The sequence below is a fragment of the Mycosarcoma maydis genome, chromosome 1, assembly GCF_000328475.2.
Source record: "Mycosarcoma maydis chromosome 1, whole genome shotgun sequence".
In the NCBI taxonomy this organism is placed as follows: Eukaryota; Fungi; Basidiomycota; class Ustilaginomycetes; order Ustilaginales; genus Mycosarcoma; species Mycosarcoma maydis.
In genome coordinates, this window is record NC_026478.1 from 377,805 (window position 1) to 399,340 (window position 21,536).

The 21,536-nt window shown below is 55.7% G+C and overlaps 6 protein-coding genes across 6 annotated transcripts; 4 read left to right on the forward strand and 2 right to left on the reverse strand.

Moving 5' to 3' along the window:
* Positions 1-197: 197 nt before the first annotated feature.
* On the forward strand, positions 198-5,954 carry UMAG_00149 (uncharacterized protein; the record flags this gene model as incomplete). Its single annotated transcript, XM_011387798.1, has 1 exon — positions 198-5,954. One exon carries the CDS (start codon positions 198-200, stop codon positions 5,952-5,954), a length of 5,757 nt encoding a protein of 1,918 aa, XP_011386100.1.
* A 2,050-nt stretch (positions 5,955-8,004) lies between these two features.
* UMAG_10038 (putative multifunctional beta-oxidation protein) lies at positions 8,005-11,058 on the forward strand (the record flags this gene model as incomplete). Its single annotated transcript, XM_011388325.1, has 3 exons — positions 8,005-8,096; positions 8,289-8,531; positions 8,658-11,058. The coding sequence occupies 3 exons, from the start codon at positions 8,005-8,007 to the stop codon at positions 11,056-11,058; spliced, it is 2,736 nt and encodes a 911-aa protein (XP_011386627.1).
* A 1,026-nt stretch (positions 11,059-12,084) lies between these two features.
* On the forward strand, positions 12,085-13,992 carry UMAG_10039 (uncharacterized protein; the record flags this gene model as incomplete). The annotated part of the gene is made up of 1 exon (XM_011388326.1): positions 12,085-13,992. The coding sequence occupies one exon, from the start codon at positions 12,085-12,087 to the stop codon at positions 13,990-13,992; it is 1,908 nt and encodes a 635-aa protein (XP_011386628.1).
* A 292-nt stretch (positions 13,993-14,284) lies between these two features.
* Positions 14,285-16,501, reverse strand: UMAG_00152 (uncharacterized protein; the record flags this gene model as incomplete). The annotated part of the gene is made up of 1 exon (XM_011387799.1): positions 14,285-16,501. One exon carries the CDS (start codon positions 16,499-16,501, stop codon positions 14,285-14,287), a length of 2,217 nt encoding a protein of 738 aa, XP_011386101.1.
* A 910-nt stretch (positions 16,502-17,411) lies between these two features.
* On the forward strand, positions 17,412-18,027 carry UMAG_00153 (uncharacterized protein; the record flags this gene model as incomplete). Its single annotated transcript, XM_011387800.1, has 3 exons — positions 17,412-17,552; positions 17,690-17,802; positions 17,922-18,027. 3 exons carry the CDS (start codon positions 17,412-17,414, stop codon positions 18,025-18,027), a joined length of 360 nt encoding a protein of 119 aa, XP_011386102.1.
* Positions 18,028-18,361: 334 nt separating this feature from the next.
* UMAG_00154 (uncharacterized protein) lies at positions 18,362-20,455 on the reverse strand (the record flags this gene model as incomplete). Its single annotated transcript, XM_011387801.1, has 1 exon — positions 18,362-20,455. The coding sequence occupies one exon, from the start codon at positions 20,453-20,455 to the stop codon at positions 18,362-18,364; it is 2,094 nt and encodes a 697-aa protein (XP_011386103.1).
* Between the last annotated feature and the right edge of the window lie 1,081 nt (positions 20,456-21,536).

Genomic DNA, 21,536 nt, shown 5'->3' on the forward strand with positions numbered 1-21,536 from the left:
ATCGAGTCGTTCACTTTGGTTCATCTTCTTCCTTTCCATCGTTTCGCCGCACACTTGAGCGCATCTTCAATGTTGGCTTGAAGCTGTGCCACCCGCTGGTCAGTTTGCCAGAAACGACGCGTCATCCCCCTGCATGCGGTCAAGCGTTTATCGGTAGCTTTTCAATCCCTACGTACGCGTTCGCAGATACTACAGTCATGGTCGCCACCTTGAACGGTGCTGAACGCGCACCTCGCACTTCGACATTGCAGCGCGAACCTCATCGCGCACTCGAGGCGCTTTCCAATTTCTATGGCCGCTTCTCCACCGACAGTGGCTCTCACCGTCCAAGAAACACAGATGCCTCCCTTTCTAGCAATGCCGGCAGCATACGCAGGTCTTCCTCTGGAACCGAGTTTTACTCCAACGCTCACAGCGTCAACGGTGGCGAGGAACTGTCATCGAGTCTTGAGGCTTCAGCATCGCTGCCCAAATCACCGCGCGTTCATTCCTCCTTCTCGGCAGCAGCAGTAGCATCCGCTTCCCGCTCGTCTCTCGAAAAGAGAAACTCGCAAGCAAGCATGCCCAACAATGCACTTGCATCGCCTTCCGCTCGCAATTCGCCCGCTGACTCGTCTCCTCGCACGACCTCTTCCGCTCTTGCCGACGCCTCCTACTCGAACAGTGGCGGCGGCGGCCCTGCATCTGGCCTCGTGTCATCATCGATGCAGAACAAAGGCACTTCTGTTGACATCGCTGCTATCAACCATTACTCTCCTAGCTCCCTCTCCAGGACCTTTCCTTGGCTGTCCAGCACCACAGATGCCGCGTCAAAGCGCGATCGCGTGTCATCATCCCCCCTATACAAGCATGGTATTGCTCCGATAAAGACCGATTCACCACCCATCGAACAGTACAGCAGAGGAAAGGGCTTCGGTTGGAACCCAAACAAGGACCATGCAACCCCCAAGTCCGCTTCCAACGTCCGCCTTGGTACCAGCAGCTCTCACCCTGACGTTCACAGTCGCGGACTTGGATTCAAGTCCTCATCTGAGCTCGATCTTCCCGAGCGTATGCGTAGCCAGCGCAAGGGAGCGCCCGCACCACCGCGCCTCTCGCAGGATCCCATTGCCTTCAGCATCGAAGAAGAGCTTAGACCTCATGCTCACCCTTCCAGAAGCGACTCAGCCTTTTCCCGTTTTGGTCGCGCATTTCGTCGCAAGAGCAAGACGGGCGGCGAGATGAGAGCTGATTACAGCGCACATGCTCCTGCTGTCCCGCCGCTGCCTAGGACGCCCCGCAACACCTCCAGCCAGACACCCCCGGCCAAGCCATCGGATCCTTTCGCCGAAAAAGCTCTCAAAGCAAGCAGCGGCTTTGTCGGCCGCACTCCCTCTAAAATGGGCAGCGTTGCAGGTCTGAACGAGCAAAACAGAGGAATGTCAAAGGTGTCACTGGCAAGACAACCACCGACTAGCGGCGATACGATGACGGGCGAGAATGCATCTGCGAGAACCGAACAGAAGATCATCGTTTACGACGAGACTCGAACGGGTCAAGAGTTTGCGACGATGCCGTCCACGTCGCAGCAAGACCATGCACTGGCTTCGCAGAATGGCGACGAGCAAGCACTCAAGCACCCCGACTCCGACGATGTGCTTCTCACGACAGATACGGCCCCTGCGAATGCGAGCTTCGATACCCCTTCGCCAACCTCGCGACCCATTTCAGATTCGTCCGAGCAACCTCTGACCACTGACTCGTCCTCATCAAACGCGCACCGCAGCTCACTAGCTTTCCTTGCTTCCGCAATCTCGACAGGTGCCATCACGTCCGAAGTAGAAGGTGCTAGTAACGAGGCTCAAAAGGAATCTCCAGAGTCGGACGAAATCAGCCAAGGACTGGTCGACGCCCACTCTCCATCACACATCGAGACCAACGCCACAGCGCCACCTTCCTCGGATAGCACCTCGCGCGATCCAAGTGCGGATCGCAGACGCCTCGAACCAAAATCAGCAACCCGTCACGATCAAATTCCCAGTATTTTGACCGACTTTCTCAGTATGGACGCCGAGCTATCGGCAAAGGATAGCGAGAAACAGATCGCCAAGACCCCCTCTCGATCTACCCGAGACGAGATGTTTGCAACAGACACGAGTACTGACAGCTCGGGCCTGCCCATGAAGCGGACCATCAGTGGAAACTCGGATGGCCGCCGATCATCGGCGAGTTCGTCGTCAAAAGCAACTCGCGCCACCAAAGGCGTCTTCATGGCGCCAGCTGCGGGGCCAAGCATGGGCGGCTTTGTATCGCCCTTCTATGTTGCTCCACTCACGTCTACTGACTCTGGCGTGGCAACACGGGCGAGTCGCCCTTCTGGCCGTCGAGCCAGCGCGACAAGCGATGACTCCAGGAGCGTAAACAGCGGACCACGACGCGGCTCCTCTTCCCTTTCCTCTTCACTCGCGATACCAGACAGCGCAGCTGTAGAAGAGAAACAATCAACTGTTGTGACGCGTACCAACGACGACAATGCTGATCAGCCTCGAGAGCTCAGCGAGACCGACAAGGCTAGAAAAGTCAAGTCATTCGCTAATTTGCGAGCTTCGTCCAAGGATCAAGGCCAGGAGGCCCTGCCGCGTGCCAGCACCTCCAGGCTGCCGTCTCCCTCAGCCTTACTGCACGCGCCAGACGACCAAAAGAAGGCATCAAGTCCAAATTTACAGCCCAGTGTCAGCACTTCCGCCAAAGGCCTGCCTGGTCTGCCGTCCGAAGAATCCTCACCGCAATCTCGCAGTGTCTCACAACGGTTCTTCCGCAGGCCACAGACGAGTGGCGCTGAGGCAGGATTGCTTGGAGAGCGCTCAGCTCTGTCTTTTGCGAATGGCGAAGAAAGTACGGCCCTGCAGACGGGCTTGGTTCCTGGGCGTGCGTCTCTCGACGATGCGGGTCGGTCGTCGATGCCGTACTCTTCGTCTCCGACCGACAACAACTTTGAGATGCTGGCAGCACGAGACTCATCAGTGACACCAAGCAAGTCTAGCGAAGCAACCGAGCGTCAGTCTGTCACCGCCAACATGGACCGCACTCGTGCTTTCAATCTTGAAAGCAAAGATAGCGTCATCCTCGGCCGAAGACCGAGCGAGCAGAGCATTGGTCCCATCTCGCCTTCTTCGTCAAGGCTGGATTCGCAGGGTGGTGCAGCTGGACTGTTTGGCAACCCTCAAACGCGTCCGCGCACTTCGTCCCTGCTTCCTTCTTTTGGGTTCAGTCGAAGCCGCACAGGCTCCTCCGCAGGCCTGGAGGGATCTGGAAAGAGCCCTGGCACCTTTGGCAGCAGCACTCGCTCTGCATCTGGCGGCTTCCGGCGAGATCCGAGTGAGCCTGCCGGTCTGTCTGCTTCGAACTCACAGCTGGCGGAAGTCGCGGAAGTCAACGGCGGTGCCCAGTCGCCGCGGGTCTCGTCCAGCTCGCGACCGTCGTTCAGCAGGCAGCTGTCCGCAAGCACGGGCCTGTCCGATGCGGGTGCTAAGCAGGCCAAGCCTGAGAAAAAGTTCTCCTTGTCCGCCTTCCTGCCTTATGAAGATGAGGACGCGCCCGAATATGCAGAACGGATCGCTTCGACGGCACCAAAGTCGCAGATCGCCGCCGTCTTGGCGTCAAGCGCCGACACGTTTTACGTGGACGCCCTCCATCACTTTATGACACGCTTCTGGTTCAACAGCCTGCCGCTCGATATCGCCTTACGAAAGCTGCTCATGGACTTGCACTTGCCCAAGGAGACGCAGCAAATTGACCGCGTGATGGAGGCTTTTGCAAAACGGTACAACGAGTGCAACAGCGGCCTGTTTGCCTCTGATGACCAGCCTTACATCTTGGCCTTCTCGCTGATGATGCTGCACACGGATGCTTTCAACAAGAACGCCAAGAACAAGATGACCAAGGCCGACTACCTCAGAAACACGGGTGCCAGCGGGGTGCCGACCGAGATCCTGGAATATCTATACGACAATCTGACCTTCACCCAGTTCATTTACGTCGAGGACGAGGAGGGTGGCAAGCGGCGTCCATCCGAAGCTTCCGGCATGTCTCTGTCTGCGGCCAGCATTCCGTCATCACTGGGTTCACAGTCCACGATGGCGGCAAACAACCGCCTAAGAATTGATCCTTACTTCCTCATCACACAAGGCCGACTCGGCGAGTTGCGTCCGGACCTGGAAGATGTCATTCCCGAGGACTCCCCCTTCTCTTTTACAGGCTCGCTATCGACGTTCGACGTGGATCGACTCAACTCGGCCTTCCTTCACGCTCCAAGCATCGAGATTGTCACGACCAAGACGCAAATCGAACAGCCGGGCACAGCGACTCCCAACGCGCTTGAGATCGAGGAGGAAGTCGTCTCTCTCAAGGTCACCAAAGTCGGCGTGGTGAACCGCAAAGATGACGTTTCAGATGGAGGCAAGAAAGCAGCTTCTCGAAAGTGGAAGACGAGCGGTCTCTTGCTGACGGGCTCGCAGTTGTTGCTCTTCAAGGACGTCATCTGGATCAACGCCCTGCAGTCGCAGATCCTGGACCAGGCAGGCGACTCGCTCCTGTGCAATGGTATCCCAACCAAGGATGACACCACCAGCGACGTTGTTGAAGGCGGCGTTGTGATCTCGCCTAGGATCACCTACTTTAAGCCGGATGGCGTCATTTCGCTGGCAGACGCTGTGGCGGTCAAGGATAACTCGTATGGCAAGTACGACTTTGTGTTCCGATTGCTCGCAGCCAAGGGTAGGCAGTACCTTGTGCAGGCTCAGAGTGAAGACGACATGAACGACTGGATTCACAAGATCAACTTTTGCGCCAGCTTCCGCACGTGCAACATCAAGATCCGTGGTCTCGACCTTGCGCCTCGTTCCGGATTCATGGAAGGGTTGGATCGACGAGAAATGCTTGAGGAGCGCTTGGCCCGTGCGAACCTTTCGAGGACTTCATTTGACCACACATCTCGAAGGCTGGACGCGGACGACAGCGGAAGTTCGACGCCTGTAGCCGACGAAAGAGGCGACAGTTCGCGAGAGGGTACTCTTCGTCGAAGCATGGAACCGACGTCGAGACCGAGTGAATTCGATCCACCCGCTCGGCCTCGTTCGTCGGCTTCTCACCGACAGAGCCCAGCGTCTTCTGCGATCCAGAAGCGTGCTAGGGCGCGTCGCGAGATGATGCTTACCAAGATCGCCGAGACTGAAGTACAGTTGGAGCGAGCGACGGCTCGCTTGACGGACGAGATTCGGCTGGCTCGACACTTTGCCATTTTGACGCCGTTCCTCAAGTCGACGCGCGACCGCATCGAGATGTCGGCTCTGCCGCTGGCCAGCCGCATTCGAGCGCATCGTCTAGATGTAGCCAAGGCGCAGTCGCGATGCCAGATCTTGCGACTGGATCTGGCTGCTGGCGAACGCGTGGCTCGAGCGCTGCTTCCCAACAGCTATTTGTCGTCATCGGCGATGCGGGCTTCTGGTCGCATGCTACCTGCCACAATGGGTACGCCGCAGCTGTTGGAGCTTGGTCACATGTCGGATTCGCAGGCGCGGTTCGAAGAGCTTTTCGCACCAGTAGGAAAAGACGGCAGCAGCAGCATTAGCAGCAGCGGCTATGACTCTTCTTCGGTACCGGCTTCACTGTCCGGAACGGTGAACAAGCCAGCTTCGCATCAGAGAAACCAGATGAATTTGAACGCTGTTTCGGAGCAGCCGGCGGACGAGTCGCCGGTCATGTCGAGTAGACAGCAGTTGGATGAGCGCGAAGAAGGAGCAAGTCAAGTGGAAAGGCGCGCCGCTGGAGACGAAGTACCCGAGGACTGGGAATTGAGTCAAGTTGCACGTCCAGGCACCAATCGTATCAGTCTGGTGGATCTGCCCTCGCCGAACGAGTTAGAGCAAGCTACAGGTGGGCGCTTCCGATTCGGTCTCAGGTCAGCGGCCGAGTGATATGCACGTTTGCACAAACATGTATGTTGTGGCGGCCGGACTGAGCCGTCGGACCAAGCTCTCAGAGAAATTGGCTCGGTCTCCACGTTCGGAAGAACACGTTGGTTATTGTTTGACATCAGAGTAATGGATCATAGGCACTCCGCATATGCAATCGTGATTGTTGACGGGCATGCGCAATCAGAATCACGAATGAAAGTTGGCGTGGGATCTGGACACGATTTTCCTGGGCGAGAAGACAGATTGTGCACGTTGGGATGCGGGGTAAGATTTCTAGTTGCTTCTTTGCATGGACGCTTGTTTTCGCGCGAAAATAGGGAGCTGAACGCGACAGCTACGCACGGGAAGCCACAAAGCCACGAAGATCGGTGCGACTCGTGCGTGGTGATGTCGGCTTGATGTTGGGCTCAAAGTGCCACGGCTGCCTGGCCGACGATTGGGTTTGGCCCAATTCTCATGTACAGTATACAAGATTGCAATGAGGCTGATTCAAGCAAATGAAAGTCGTCATGATGGTTGGTTTCCCATGTTATCTCAGAGCGCTCGTGGCCGACAGATTTGTACGATGCACTGAGCGTTGTTGCCCGATTCCAGACTCCAGATTCACGATTCCAGATCGACAGTCCATTGGAAAACCGTGAATGTGCAGTGCGCCGAAAACGAGCATGGAGCGCATAAAATGAATGTGAAAGCCTGTGTGTGGAGTAGAGAGTCAAAACGCGACGCAAAATCTGTAAACATGTTGCAATCATCAATTCGTGCCCGGAAAGCACGGACATGTTTCGAGGTGTGCGCAAACGCTGGCTCTTCTTGAACGCTCGTGTGTGTCACCGGATCCAGCGTTTCACCTGTAACCGGAACATTGAGTCGACGCTTCTCGCTTCTTGCACGCTAACAGGTGCACTTTTCACAAGAACATCCATGTATGCACTTGTGTGGCACCCCAAGCCAACTCGTGCGAGATGCCTTTCTCATCAAACCGAATCCTATGGGGCAACACGCTTCTCACGATCTCATTCTCGGCTGCCGTTGCTCGCATGTTTCTTTCCATCTGTTTCCAACGCGCTTGTTTCCATTCGAGCAAGCCAAGTCGTTAGCAGCCTAGCAAGCTTTGCAAGCTTTGCAAGCTTTGCAGTGTGATCAAACACCGGCTTGAACAAGTTCTCTTCCCGTGACGTGTGATGCTGTTGAACAGTTCTGGCAAGCAAAAGAGCTCAACCCTCTCATGTGACGCTCACACGAGCGAGACTGCAAGACGAGCTTATTGCAAGAGAGGGGATGCGGATACGGCACACTCGGAAATTTCGAGTGTGGGGTAACTTGACTCGATCCAAGCAATCACGAATGGGTTGTTTCGTCTGCGTCAGCACAAGCAGTTTCGAGTCGGTGCGTACGAGTGGATCGAATGCCGAGCCTAGCAAGCGTCCGAGAAAACCAAAAAAGGTGTGTGTGTGTGCGCGTGTGCGCGTGTGCGCGTGTGCGCGTGCTTCTTGCTCCGGCAGCAAGGGTGAGCGGAAGGACCGGTTGAGAGAGCAAGACAAGGCCGTGTGCTAAGTTAGGCAGAAGAAACTCCACTTGGACCTTTTTGACTGACCGTACGCTCAAGCTTGGGCAAGGCGCAGAGAGCCATCAACTCATTCGTGATTTCCTCTGGCGAATCGCCGCGTCGGTTGGTGAGTAGAGTTGCTTCTTAGAAACAGCTGGCGTCTGGCGAGCTAGCAAGGGTGAGAACCACAGAGCTCTCGATCAACGGACGGCATTCACACTCGAAGCTCTTACACCAGCTCCGCTTAAGACGCTTGCTTGCTCCCTGCGCCCATTCAAATACCCGTTGCTTCTGCGATTATCCTACCTTTCCTATTATCGCTAAGCTCGGTTCTACCCTTTCCCTCCTGGCTCCTGTCTCTTGCTTCCATCCCAGAGGACTCCGCCCTCATACATACCCCAGACGGCTGCTTACTACCTCTCGCACCCGTTCATCTTAGAACGCATTCGTCGACTATCGCCTTTCAACTCACAGCCGCATACCCCGGCACGAACATCTTGGAAAATGTCCGACTTCCCCTCCACGGAGAACGGCAAGATCTCGTTCAAGGGTCGCGTCGTCGTGGTCACCGGTGCCGGTAACGGTCTTGGTAAAGCGTGAGTAGAAAACATGATTCACCTCGACGCGCATCGAAGCAGCTCTCGACCGGCACGATTTGGCCATGAGCTGCACCAAGCGTCGGCTTGTAATCGTAGCTTAGCAAGGAAATGATTGTACTGACGTGGATCTTTTCATGTTTTTCAACCTTTTGTCTGTCGCCTTGTCTGTTCCTACATCTACCATTGCAGATACGCGCTCTTTTTTGCTTCGCGCGGCGCAAAGATTCTCGTAAACGATCTCGGCCCTTCCGCCCAAGACAAGAACAAGAAGGCTGCCGATGTTGTGGTCGAGGAAATCACCAAGGCCGGCGGCGAGGCCATCGCCAACTACAACTCGAACACCGAGGGTGACAAGATCATCCAGCAGGTGATCGACAAGTGGGGCCGCGTTGATGTTGTCATCAACAACGCAGGTATCCTTCGTGACAAATCGTAAGTTCTTTGCGTTCCCTCGATCCAGCGCGCGCGCCTGCCCGCCAATCGATCTCTGCTTGCACGACGATGCCTCAACGCAGATCGGCTGACCAAAACACTCTTGCTCTCTCAACGCATCTACAGCTTCAAGGCCATGACTGACAAGGAATGGGACCAGATCATCGCTGTTCACATTACCGGCTCGTACGCCTGTGCCAAGGCTGCATGGCCCCACATGCGCAAGCAAAAGTTCGGCCGCATCATCAACACCTCGTCCGCTGCCGGTATCTATGGCAACTTCGGTCAGGCCAACTATGCGGCCGCCAAGCATGCCATGATCGGTTTCGGTAAGACACTCGCCATCGAGGGTGCCAAGTACAACATTCTTTCCAACATTCTCGCCCCTGTCGCCGCCAGTCAGCTGACTGCGACCGTCATGCCCCCCGAGATGCTCGAGAACCTGACGCCCGACTATGTCGTCCCTATCGTTGCCTATCTCGTCTCTGCAGAGAACAAGGAGGTCTCTGGCCAGGTCTTCGAGTGCGGTGCCGGCTTCTTCGCGCAGGTGCGTCGCGAGCGCAGCCGTGGTGTGGTCTTCAAGACTGACGACTCGTTCACCCCTGCTGCTGTTCGTGCCAGGATCGACGAGATTCTGGACTACGACGAGAAGCCGGAATACCCCTTCCGCATCACGGATGCCAACCACATGGAGTTCCTCGAGCGTGCCAAGGAGGCCAAGACCAACGACCAGGGTGAAGGTCCCGTGCGCTTTGAAAACAAGACGGTGCTCGTGACCGGTGCCGGTGCTGGTCTCGGTCGTGCCTACGCTCTCATGTTTGGCAAGCTGGGAGCCAACGTGGTGGTCAACGACTTCCTCGAGAAGAACGCCAACGCTGTGGTCGACGAGATCAAGAAGGCGGGCGGCAAGGCTGCGCCTGCTGTCGGTTCGGTCGAGGACGGCGACAAGATTGTCAAGGCGGCTACCGACGCTTTCGGCTCGCTGCACGTCGTCATCAACAACGCCGGTATCCTGCGCGACAAGTCGTTCGCTGCCATGTCGGACCAGGAGTGGCACGCCGTTCTCAACACGCACTTGCGCGGTACCTACAGCATCTGCCACGCTGCCTGGCCCATCTTCCAGCAGCAAAAGTACGGTCGTATCGTCAACACCACCTCGGCTGTCGGTATCTACGGCAATTTTGGTCAGGCCAACTACTCGACTGCCAAAGCGGGCATCATTGGCTTCACCAACACGCTCGGTATCGAGGGGAAGAAGTACAACATCTTGGCAAACACGATCGCTCCGAACGCTGGTACCGCCATGACGGCCACCATCTGGCCTCAGGAGATGGTGGATGCCTTCAAGCCCGAATATGTCGCTCCCATGGTCGGTTACCTGGCGAGCGAGGCCAACGAGGACCTCACCTCGAGCCTGTTTGAGGTCTCGGGTGGTTGGGTCGCAGCTGTGCGCTGGCAGCGTGCCGGTGGCCACGCCTTCAGCCACGGCAAGCCTCCCACGCCAGAAAAGATTGTCAAGAAGTGGAGCAAGATTGCCGACTTTGAGACCAACCCATCGTGGCCCACAAGTCCAAGCGACTCGCTCGGCGACATTGTCTCGAACTTTGGCCAGTCAGAGGATGACGATGACGACGAGGATGACGCGGCTGGTGGCGACTACAGCGACCCTGAAGACCCCGAGATTGTGCAACAGGCCAAGAAGGACCCCATCGACGATTCGGAGTTCTCGTACGGCGAGCGCGATGTGATCCTGTACAATCTGGGCGTGGGTGCTACCGAGAAGGACCTCGACTTGGTGTTTGAGCAGGATGATGACTTCAAGGCGGTGCCCACTTTTGGCGTGATTCCTCAGTTCATGGCGAGCGGAGGTATCCCTCTGGACTGGCTGCCCAACTTCAGCCCGATGATGCTTCTGCACGGTGAGCAGTACCTTGCCATCAAGAAATCCATCCCTACGAGCGCTACGCTGGTCAACAAGCCCAAATTGATGGAGGTGCTGGACAAGGGCAAGGCTGCTGCAGTTACCTCGGTCGTTCACACCCACGACAAGGAGAGCGGCGACCTGGTGTTTGAGAGCCAGAGCACCGTCTTCATTCGTGGCTCGGGAGGCTTCGGGGGCAAAAAGACGGGCAAGGACCGTGGTGCTGCGTCGGCGGCCAACAAACCACCGTCGCGCAAGCCGGACAAAGTGGTGACGGAAAAGACGACGCTTAGCCAGGCGGCGCTGTACCGTCTTTCAGGCGACTACAACCCGCTACACATTGACCCCAGCTTTGCTCAGGTTGGTGGCTTCGAGAAACCCATCCTGCACGGACTGTGCTCGTTTGGTATCTCGGGCAAGCACGTGTTCCGCGAGTTTGGCGCGTACAAGGACATCAAGGTGCGCTTCACAGGCCATGTGTTCCCCGGCGAGACGCTGGAGACGAGCATGTGGAAGGAGGGCAACAAGGTCATCTTTACCACTCGTGTCGTTGAGCGCGACACGCAGGCGCTCGGTGCTGCTGCCGTCACGCTTGCCGACGAGTAACTCGTGAATGTATCGAGGAATGATTCAGATTCAGAGTCTCATGTGTTAATCAATCACAAATGTCAGTTGTGTTTCGCGAGCGAGCGTTGTGCGAGCGAGTGCATGGTGGTGAGATGGCTGAGCGGAACCAAGTCAGAATGCATACGAGATGAGTCGTGAGTGCTGATGAGGACCAAATCGGTGACTCACAACTGTGAGGGTACGCGACGTCTCTGCTGAGGTACCGTGGCTGTCGTCAAGGTGTGTACTGTGTGTGCACTGAGCAGGATAGGCACTCTTATTCGTGATTCACGATTGTCTCGACGGATGTTCCGGGACGGTCCAGGAAAGTGGCGATTTGCGACACAACGAAGCGCCGTGCGCAGTCGTGCGTGGGGCGTCTCAGTCCTCAGCCTGCGGTGTGTCTGGACTTGATTCTAGATTCCGCGTTGGTGATTTATTGAGGATTTTATTCACGATTGTGATTGAGCGGAAGAATATTCAATCGGGCGCCAGCGCGAAGTTGGATTCGTGATTGCACGGCGCTCCCGACATAAAGCGAGAGAGACTCACGACTTGTGACTGTAACTGCGTTGTGCGTCGGCTGGGCAACCAACACATGTCGCTGAGAACGCGCGCGTCTTGGATTCACGATTGCAACGCTCAGGCTTGCGTGAAACGCCTCTGACTGGTGACTGTTGAAGCTCTGCTCGCAGTTGAGGATTCGTGATGACTTACAGGATTGATTGGTGCGAGACTCGTGACTTGATTGACATCCAGCAGCCCAACATCGCATTCACAATTCTCTTTGTCGATCCGTCTGCTCTTTCTCCAGGCGCCTTGCAAGTCTCAAGTCTCATTTCAAACATTGCTCATCTTGCTCACAAAGCGGTGCGAGCGCTCATTGATCGACCGACGTGCTCAACCTCTTAGTTTGCCCACGCTTCATCAAGATCGCTCCCGCCGAGCTGCCAAAGTGGTTTGCCTGCATTCGATTCACATCCACATTGCGGCGTCGACTGTGGACTGGACTTGTGTGCATCCCTCATGCGCTTTCTTTTCCGTCCTCGCTCTGTCATCTCCACTAGTACTACTACTACCTCCACCACCGCAACGAGCTCGATCGCATCCGTCTACAACGATCAGCATCTCTGCATCCGAGCCATCGGTGCAAACAGGTCACTCCATTCGTATCGCCATCGTACCCTCGCTGCTCCCTCAGTAGCGCTTGCAAGAGCCAAAAGCACCCACCATCCGACCCACCAAGCCTCAGCAACCAAGTCTCCCGTGCTGCCCAAACCCTCACATATCGCTTCTACACTTCCGTCCGAGGAAGCGCGTGTTTCCGCAACTCACCCTCCACCACCACCGCATCAAGGTCCACCTCGACTCGTACGCTACCAGGCTGAACATACACCCCAACTTGCGCTTTCGCTCTACCCTTCCTCCTTCACGCACGCTTCCTACCCGGATCCTCTCTCGTACCGTGCGCATCTTTCTAATCGACGCGCTCCAGCTAGCCTGTTTGGACTGTTTCCAAGCACAAGCGCCACAGCCGCAAGCTTGCAAGCAAGTTCGGATCCGTTTGCTTACCGTCAGTCTGGTTCAAGCTTCCAGACCAGTCCAGCTACGCCCACACAAGCTTCACAAGCTTCACAGGCCTCGCAGGCTTCGCCAGAATCCATCGTCGAGAGCAGCGAGACTGCCTCATCAAACATGGCGGCTTCGGCTTCGACGTCCTCCATCATCAACGCCGCCAAGACTGGCGAAGCGGAGCTGAATCAGCGCAAGAAGAACGGCTCTACGACAAGCGCTACCGGAGCGGGCGCTGCAGCTCCCAAGACCGACAGCACGCTTGGGCACCACGCTCACCACCATGGGCATGGCCATCACCACGACCACGGCTCGGCCGAAGAAGCGGACCAACTGCTCGCTGCTCTGAAAGGAAAAGGCGATCGAGGTTCCAACATCACGCTCGCCGGCCTGGTATCCAACGTCGGTCTCTGTGGTGCCAAAGGCGTCGCAGGAGTGTACCTGAATTCAGCGGCGTTGCTCGCGGATGCGGCGCACTCGTTGTCCGACATGTTTGCGGATCTGGTGACTTTGTTCTGCTGGAAAATGTCGCAGAAACCGCCTTCGGCGTCGCATCCGCTGGGGTACGGAAAGTACGAGACGATGGGATCGTTGGGTGTGAGTCTGGTGTTGGTGGCAGGAGCTGTGGGAATTGGGTTCCATTCGTACGGCTTACTGTTGGAAGCGTTGCAGCCGACGTTGCAGCATGCGCCTGCTGCTTTGCAGGCATTCGGGCAATTCACAGGCTCGTTGGCCAGCGCTGGAGGATTGTTGCATGATCATCATGATCATGCTGGTTCGGCTGCTGCAGATGCCAATGGAGGCGTGCTTGATCCGAACGCCATGTGGTTTGCGTTACTCTCGATCGTCGTCAAAGAATGGCTCTATCACGCCACGCTGAAAATCGCACGTCAGGAGAACTCTTCGGTTCTCGAAGCCAATGCTCTACACCACCGTTCCGACTCTCTCTCCTCGGCAGTTACCTTTCTAGCGATCGGAGGCTCGTACCTTGGCTTCCCCGTTCTCGACCCGCTCGGTGGCCTACTTGTCGCCGGCCTGATCGGCAAGCAAGGCGCCGACCTGCTCATCGGCGCTCTTGCCGAACTCTCCGATCGAGGCGTAGACCCCGAGACGCTCCAAATCCTCGACCACGCCATCCTGCAAGTTCAAATCTCCAACCCTCTCCTCCAAGGCTGGAAAGACCTCAGAGCTGTCAAAAGCGGCGTTAGCACTTTCGCAGACGTCACCCTCCAACTCCCAAACGACACCACCCTCGTCCAAGCTAGCCATGTAGAAGCCGCCGTCAGAGACGCTCTTATGCATTCCATCAAGGGCGTCAAAGAGGTCAGAATCAGATTGGTCACCGTAGACGCTCCCAATTAACGTTAGAATCCACGCGTCTTCTCGCTCAACCTCACTTGCTCGTCTTTCCCAACGTGCAACTGTGACGGCTGATTCGCACTCTCATTTCTCTGCAAGCTTAAACCAGACGTCAAGCAGAAACCCCCCACATTCAACATCACATCTTGTTTCCAAAATTAGATTCGGCTGCTGCTGTGCGAGAATGCTGATACATGCTGCTGATCGGAATGGCCTGAAATGCTGAGAGGTGTTCGCGATGAAACAAAAGGAAAAAAATGGACTCGTAGCTACGGTCTCCCCGCCTTCATTTTGATTACGTGGCTGTGGCAGTGGGCGCAGCGCCAGGCTCTGCCTGCCTTTGCCAAACTGTCGCTTCGACTTGACCACCGCTGCCATTTGGCGCTGTCGGTGTCCCGCTCGGTTTTGATGCCAACGACGTACTGGAAAGCGTCTGCGCTGCAGCGCCCATCGACGCGAGCCCGGCGGTGGCGGAGGTGGGTGAGCCGGTCGGTGACAGAGACGGTCCAGGCATTGCTGCCGCCGTCGTTTTGCCCGGCGCCGAAGTGTATTTGGTTACTGTGGACGATGGCGAGGTCACGCTCGAACCTGTTGAGGCAGCGCTACCGGCTGCGCCTGCTTGTGTGTGGAAAGGAAACGCACTTGCTGCGCTGAACGTCGTAGGCGAGACCGGTGGACCCCCGAGACCAGGTGTCTGACCGTTCCTCTGTCGAGTGATGAGCGTCTTGAGCGCGGAGATCCACTTGATCTCTTCGTCCTCACCCGGTGCACACAGGATGAACGTGCGCTTAGGCGTGATGATTTGGAAGCAATTCTCTTTGCGTTTCTTCGACCCAACCATGCCGGCGGTCATGTTCGAGGCAACACCTGCTGCTGCTGCCACCATGCTGCCTCTCCGTTCAGGCTTTTCCGGGCCGCGTGCGGAATCTGCTGCGCTAGGCGAAAAGGCTGTTGTGGCATCGCGATCGCTGAAAGCGCTGAGGCCGTTGCTTTCAAGGCCGAATGGATTTGAGCTCGGCGAACCGATGCCTGGCGAGGTGGGCATGCCGGACGACACCTTTTTGGATTCGTACTCGATAGCATCCAACATGGCGGCAATCGGGATCTGCCGATGCGCTTTCGAGTCCATATGGCTGCGCGAGTAGAGTAAGCGTGACGATGTGAGCACAAACCATCGCTTTCGCCACACTTTTCGACGACCGCTCTGTTTCATCAAGTAACCCTGTGTAATGACTTTGTTCGGATCTCGACTCAGGTCATTTCCCGGAGTCGACAACGTAGAGATGCTGAGCAAAGGTGGCTGGCCTTGAGAAGCTTGTTGCTGCTGCGACTGCAGTTGCAAATGATGTGGTTGCTGCTGCGGGTGAGAGGCCATCTGAGAGCCTAAGGCTGGTAAAGGCATAGCCTGGTCAGCGACTTCCTCCTCATCCCACTCATCTTCTTCGTCCGAACTGCTGAGCACCTGTTTTTCACCTCCGCCCGGTGCGAGACTGGGACTTGCTGGCGGGTCGACGGCTCCGCTCGAGTAGGACGCCAGCCTGCGACTTGCACTAACGCTTCGCTGACGCGGCAACGTTCCGAAACTTCCCGAAGGATGACGCTGATGGCCACCTATATCGCTCAGCTCGCTCCCCGAGGCTTGGCCTCCACCAGGCGATTGTCCTGCGGCGAGGAAGGACTGTGATGGATCTGCACGTGTCGAAGGGCTGCCAGAAATGGACTGGCCTGTAGAACTGGTGTAACTGAGACCGTATCGCTCTGCACTGGTCTCGCTGTCACTAGTGGCCGTAAGAGGACTGAAGGCAGCAGAACCTGGGATGGGTCTGGGCTGTGCGGGGGCTGTGAAAGTGCCGTGACCAGAAATGCCAATCTTGATGGGGACAGCGTTGGAGGATTGCATTCGCTCTTGAGAGAGAGATCGTCGGCTAGACTGCGGTTGCGGGAGCGTAGAGCAAGGTGCGGGCGTTTCGGAGTTGGCAAGCTCCAAAGCGGCCATCTCTTGCGTCATGGTGCTGCTCTGCGCATACTGTGTCTTGACCTCGTTTAGCACTCTTATCCAAGACTCCATGTCAGCCTTGGAGGAAGCACGAACGTAAAACGTGCGCTTGGGAGTGACGATGCCAAACGTGTTGATGCTCTTCTTAAGCTCGACAGAGGCGACTGTCTTGATGTCGCCAACATCGATGAAGCGCAGCAGCTGGTACTCCTTGTCGTTCTTGTAATATGCCAGCTTGGAGGAGCGAAGCACCCACCACCTCTTTTTCCAAGTCTTGCGCTTCTCGCCCTTCTTTTCGAGATAGCCAGATTTGACGGTGGACTCGGTGAACATGTTGTGGTGCGCTTCACTGCCGTCAAGATCTTCAGCATCTTCGTCGTCCTCATCACCATCGATGTCGCCTTCGAGGTCTTCGTCCTGAATGCGTAAAGGTGGATGTAGCATCGATGGCGACTGGGCAGTCAATGTGTCGGGATAGGTGGTGCGAGTAGAGATCGTTGGTGCAACAGGCTTCATGGTGGCCAAAGATCCAGAGCACACGGTCGTAACTGTGATGGCCTCGCGAAAGTGGCGCGCTTCCAAGTGCGTTGATGTTAGTGTGCTTCAAGCCGGGCGTCGGTTGCTAGGGTCGCATGGCGCGCTGATCAGAGGATGATTCAGCAGCGAGATGTGCTGAGCGAGACACAGCGGAATAGATTCGTTGGTCGGGATGGTTGTATGCCGGGTTCAAGTTGAGGTGATGATGATGGGCGCAGTCACAAAGTGACGGATAGTGAGTGCATCCTCCTCCACCCGCTTCAAGACATTCGTGATTGCGCGAAAAGGCCAGACAAGAGCTAAGAGCTAACTAACTTAACCGAACCACGAACCACGAATCACGAACCACAATCACGAATCAACGAAACGAAATTCACACCAAAATCGAGCTGTGCACGGTGTTGTTCTGCCAAGCCGAATGGGTCGCACAGATCTGTGGCCAGACCAATCTGTCCCGAGCAATCACGTTTCACGATTCGTATTGGAGATCGCAAAACTGCTCGAGACACAGCACAAGCGTATCTGAATGTCTTGGCTCCTCTTGAGTGGTCTTTCAGTCACAAACTCACGAGATTGCGAGGGTCGTGAGCTGTGCGTCGGCGACCACAGACACTTACGACTGACAATGTGACTCGTGACCGCTGCTGAAGCATGGACGATTACTAAGTCGGGGGAATCTTGAATTGTACCATTATTCTGGCTCCGCCTGGTTGCAAGCACGGTTTTCGTACGATAGAAACCCAATCCTCCTCAAATACGCGGATCCGCATCGGTCACGATTCGCGATTCACGATTCACGATTGCAAAGCACACATTATCAGCGTTGCATGCCATAGACTTATTCGGTGGATACCGTATCCGCATTCACATCGGCCATCATCATCGCATCATGTTTCGCCAAGCACTAGCACCATCCACACGATCGGCTGTCCGCGTCGCCGCTCTGCAGCCCGGTTCGGCTGCTCAGGTTCGGTTCGCATCGGGAGGCTCGTCGTACAATCAGCCTACGGGTCTGCTCTTCGGCGAAAAGGTATGTTCTGCACAGCTTGACCACGAGCCTGTCGACGAGGTTGTTGCAAGAGTTTCATTTGAGTGAAAGCTGGAACCATGACGAGGTGTGTTTACTGGTCGACTGACTGAATCCTGATTTGGCTTGACCTTCCACAGATTCCCAAGGGGCACAAACGACAGAAGGAGGACTGGGAAAACATGTACTACTTTGGTCTCTTTGGCGGTATGCTCTTTGCAGGCGTCGTTCTCTTGTACAAGCCCGACACCAGGTACGTGTATGGTTTCCGTGAATCTGATCAACTTGTGTCTCGATTTCTGACCGTTTCTTCTCTCGACAATGCACATTTCGCCGTCAATCCAACAATCCACTCTTCATCTACACAATCAGCATTCAATCTTGGGCCATGGCCGAGGCGAAAAAACGCCTGGAATCATCCGGAGACGTATACCAATACAAGCCATCGCCAAACTCTGGTCACCCCAACGGCGTCTAGAACCTCTACACAAAGTACATCACTTTGGCACCGTAGCAATCTCAGATCGATTCGGCTATCATTCCATGTGCCATGTGCCGATTGACAGAACGTGACGGCCTCCAAGGACACCACTATTCACTTGACGGCGTGACGACGGCTTCCAAGACAGACTGAGTCAAGTATTGTGCAGGTGATAATTCAGCGTCAACAGCACATCCCGTCTCAAAGTACTCTCACAGGCGCTTAAGCGAGGCAAGTCCTTGGCACGGCCGTATTCAACCGCAGTGAGAAGGCTATCGCTTCATTAACAAGAGCATGCTGATGATGACGCAACCCTACTCCTTTTTGTGGTCTATAGCTTGGCGATGTAGTCAATAGGCTTTCCTAGCGCAGCGCACTGGTCGTTCCTTTGTGCGATCGCCTGCATCCTCTGTTGGACGGGCCCGAAGCTCAGCGCCTGGAGCCGCGACGCTGTCAGTTGTTCCCATTTCGTCCCTCCCGCTGAGGTCGTCCTTGTCAGCGATGAGGCGTACGCCTTTCCACGCGTACGGAGATACGTTTGCGATGGAGCGGGGTTGCCCGTACGGATGAAAGAAGCAAACTGATCTAGAATGCTCGCCATCCACGGCAGGTCATTGTTATCACGGTACGGAAGACGGAAGCCAGATCCTGCCGTGTGGAAAAACGTCATCAAGTCGCCCGAGTGACACATGTAGTAGCTCGCAGGACCCAGATTGCCTCGCTTGGGCTGGCATACGCCTTGCGGGTCGTAGTTGGGGATCTGGTACGATCTCTGGTCGTAAAAGTAGGCGTAGACGGCGGGGAAGACAGAGTTGACCGCCGAAGCATAAGCCATGCTCTGAATGCCGCATCGGAACTTGATGTCGGTGTTGACCGCAACAGTGAGATTTTGAACGCCATACTGAGAGACAGGAAACGTGTTGGTTTCGCGCAACACAATATCGCTGTAATTCGACAGGATTCCTGCCGTCTTCATGGCGTTGGCAAGACTAGTTTCCGAAGCGGGAGGTACGATGCCGAGCGAGCCCAACTCGTCACGCATCGTGCCCCAGATCACAGGGACCCGGTTGACGTGCCCCTGCGCCTGGTCAGGTCGCCTCATGTCGAGACGAGGAGAACGAATGTAAGTGCCATCCTGCACGATGTAGTTGATCGGGTTTCTGAGAAAGTCATCAACATTCTTGCCACGCAAACACCCAAGTACGTCGGATGCCGCATTACAGCCCAGAGCCTTGACCAGATCGTCACCGCCGAATTGGCGCGCCTGGTCGATGGTTAGATAGACGAAAGAGTTGTCGTGACCTCTACCGCTCAGTATAATAGCACGATGGAAAAGACCGGCGGCAGCGGGCGAAGCGAGCATGCTTTCCACCTGCTGTGCACCTGCCGATTGACCGGCAATGGTGACCCGGCTCGGATCGCCGCCGAACTGCTTGATGTATTTCTGCACCCACTTGAGCGCTGTCACCACATCGCCAACGCCGTAATTGCCTCTAATCTGATCATTGTAAGCCAGAAAGCCGAGCGATCCCAAGCGATAGTTGATGGTCAAAACCACAACGTCGCCTCGACTTGCGAGATTGCCTCCGTCAAAGGTAAAATCGAGGCCACTGCCGGACATGTAGCCGCCTCCGTGGATCCAGACGAGGACAGGCTTGAGCTTTCTGCTGTCAGATGCTTCAGTAGTAGACGGCAAGTATGGGGTAAAGATATTTGTCACAAGACACTGTTCAGTGAAGGTAGTGTCGGAACCCGTCTGAGGACATTGGTCTGCGCGGCCGGTTCGGATTGCAGCGACCGAGGTGCTTGGTGCTGTTCGAGCGTCGAACACGGTCGAGTAGGCGAAGCGGTCGGTTGGGTTGGCGTACGGTACAGATTGGAAGCGGAAGGAGAGGGCATCACGGAAGCCAGTATATTGGACGCCATTGCTCTGCGTACTTATGTGCCATCGCGGGCTCGTATCGGTTGTATTGGCCGTGTTCCAGGGCGCACTTTGCGTACATAAGCCCGGATACTTGCTATGCCTACTGGGGCGGGAAGTCGTATACGTAGCTATACCACTATTATCGACCGAGGCGGTTAAAGCATTTCCACTTGCCAACCAGTACATCTGTGTGGCCGAGTAGGTGCCATCATAGACCATATAGTTGACCTGAGCTTGCAAGCCAGCGTCTTCGACAGCAGAGGGAGGGGCGAGCGTTTCGCCGAGGTCGCGGCATCTGGCATCTGCATCGGTTGCGCTCAAGGGGGAGGATAGGAGGAGGTAACCAGCCTGACGCAAAGCAGAGTTGGCCTTATTCCAGTCCAGATCGTTCTGGTACAAGACGCGGACGCCGCTGCCCAACAATGACACCGATGCTGCCTGTACTGCACAGGAGGCAGCTACAATACAGAGACATGCACAGAAGGCAATGTTCGGCAGCATGCTATCAACCAACGTCGGCCGTGCTGGCGAGGAGTACGAGATCAGGGCTGTATGGACACGAACGAAGGCTAGGGGCGAGATTCACAGACATTGTCCAGCACTTATATCTGTCCATGGCAACAAACTGTCGTCCATAGCTCTGAAATGAATGCCGGCGCCCGAAGGTACATACGAAGGCAGTACATCGGCCCCTGCGACTCGAGAATGCGTAGGCGGCGTCAGCAGGATCATCGCGGCATCTCGCTCAGGGGTTGCAAGGCCTGAGTGTGAGCACAAGGAGACACGCGGTCCAAGCAAGGCGAAGAATGATTAGCCGAGCAGGAACGCGTCGGCTAAGAATGCCGGGGTCAAGTGTGGACCCTTGTGACACGATGCAAAACCGCCCGTCGTGGCCGATGCGTTGGCATGTGATCTAAAATGACAATCTGGCAGGACAAGTACGGCACGGCTAGGCGAGATTCGATGCAGAACAAACGACAAACAAAAGGTAGGGCGAATAAGGTCTTGGGGCTTTGAAGGATTGATTCGCGCTGTAGCTCTGTGCCTTGAACTTCCGAGATGGCCCGCTGACGACACTGAGTAGACGACGGTCGTGTCATATAATCCTGGCAACCACTAACAACATGGTCGAGCTCAGAGTCTAAGAAAACAATGGAACAAGCCAAATATAGTAGTCATTTGCAAGGCGTGGAAGTCGAGATTCGATGGAAGGGGTCATCTACGCAAAGTTGTCACAAGGTCCGAAAAGCAGCGGGGATGATGGGGACGAAGAATACGAGGGTCCGGAATAACAGATCTCATCTAGAAGGCTTGCTGCGCCCGAGGTTCGTGCCTGTTTTAAGCTTTGCAACAGGCCGCATCTGTACTCGAGTGTGTTACCTAGACTCTGTGTTGCCGCGTTGCTTTGTTGTTTCCGACGTGTTTAACAGTGCCTTGCAATTTGATACCTTGGAGAATGCAGATTTTATGTAACTTAACTACAGGCAAACACGCCAACAAGCGACAAAGTTGTAGCTTGGATCGACTGTGAAACGGTTGCAGCCGGTGAGCTTGGGCCTCGTAATCCAAGGCAACGCAGCGA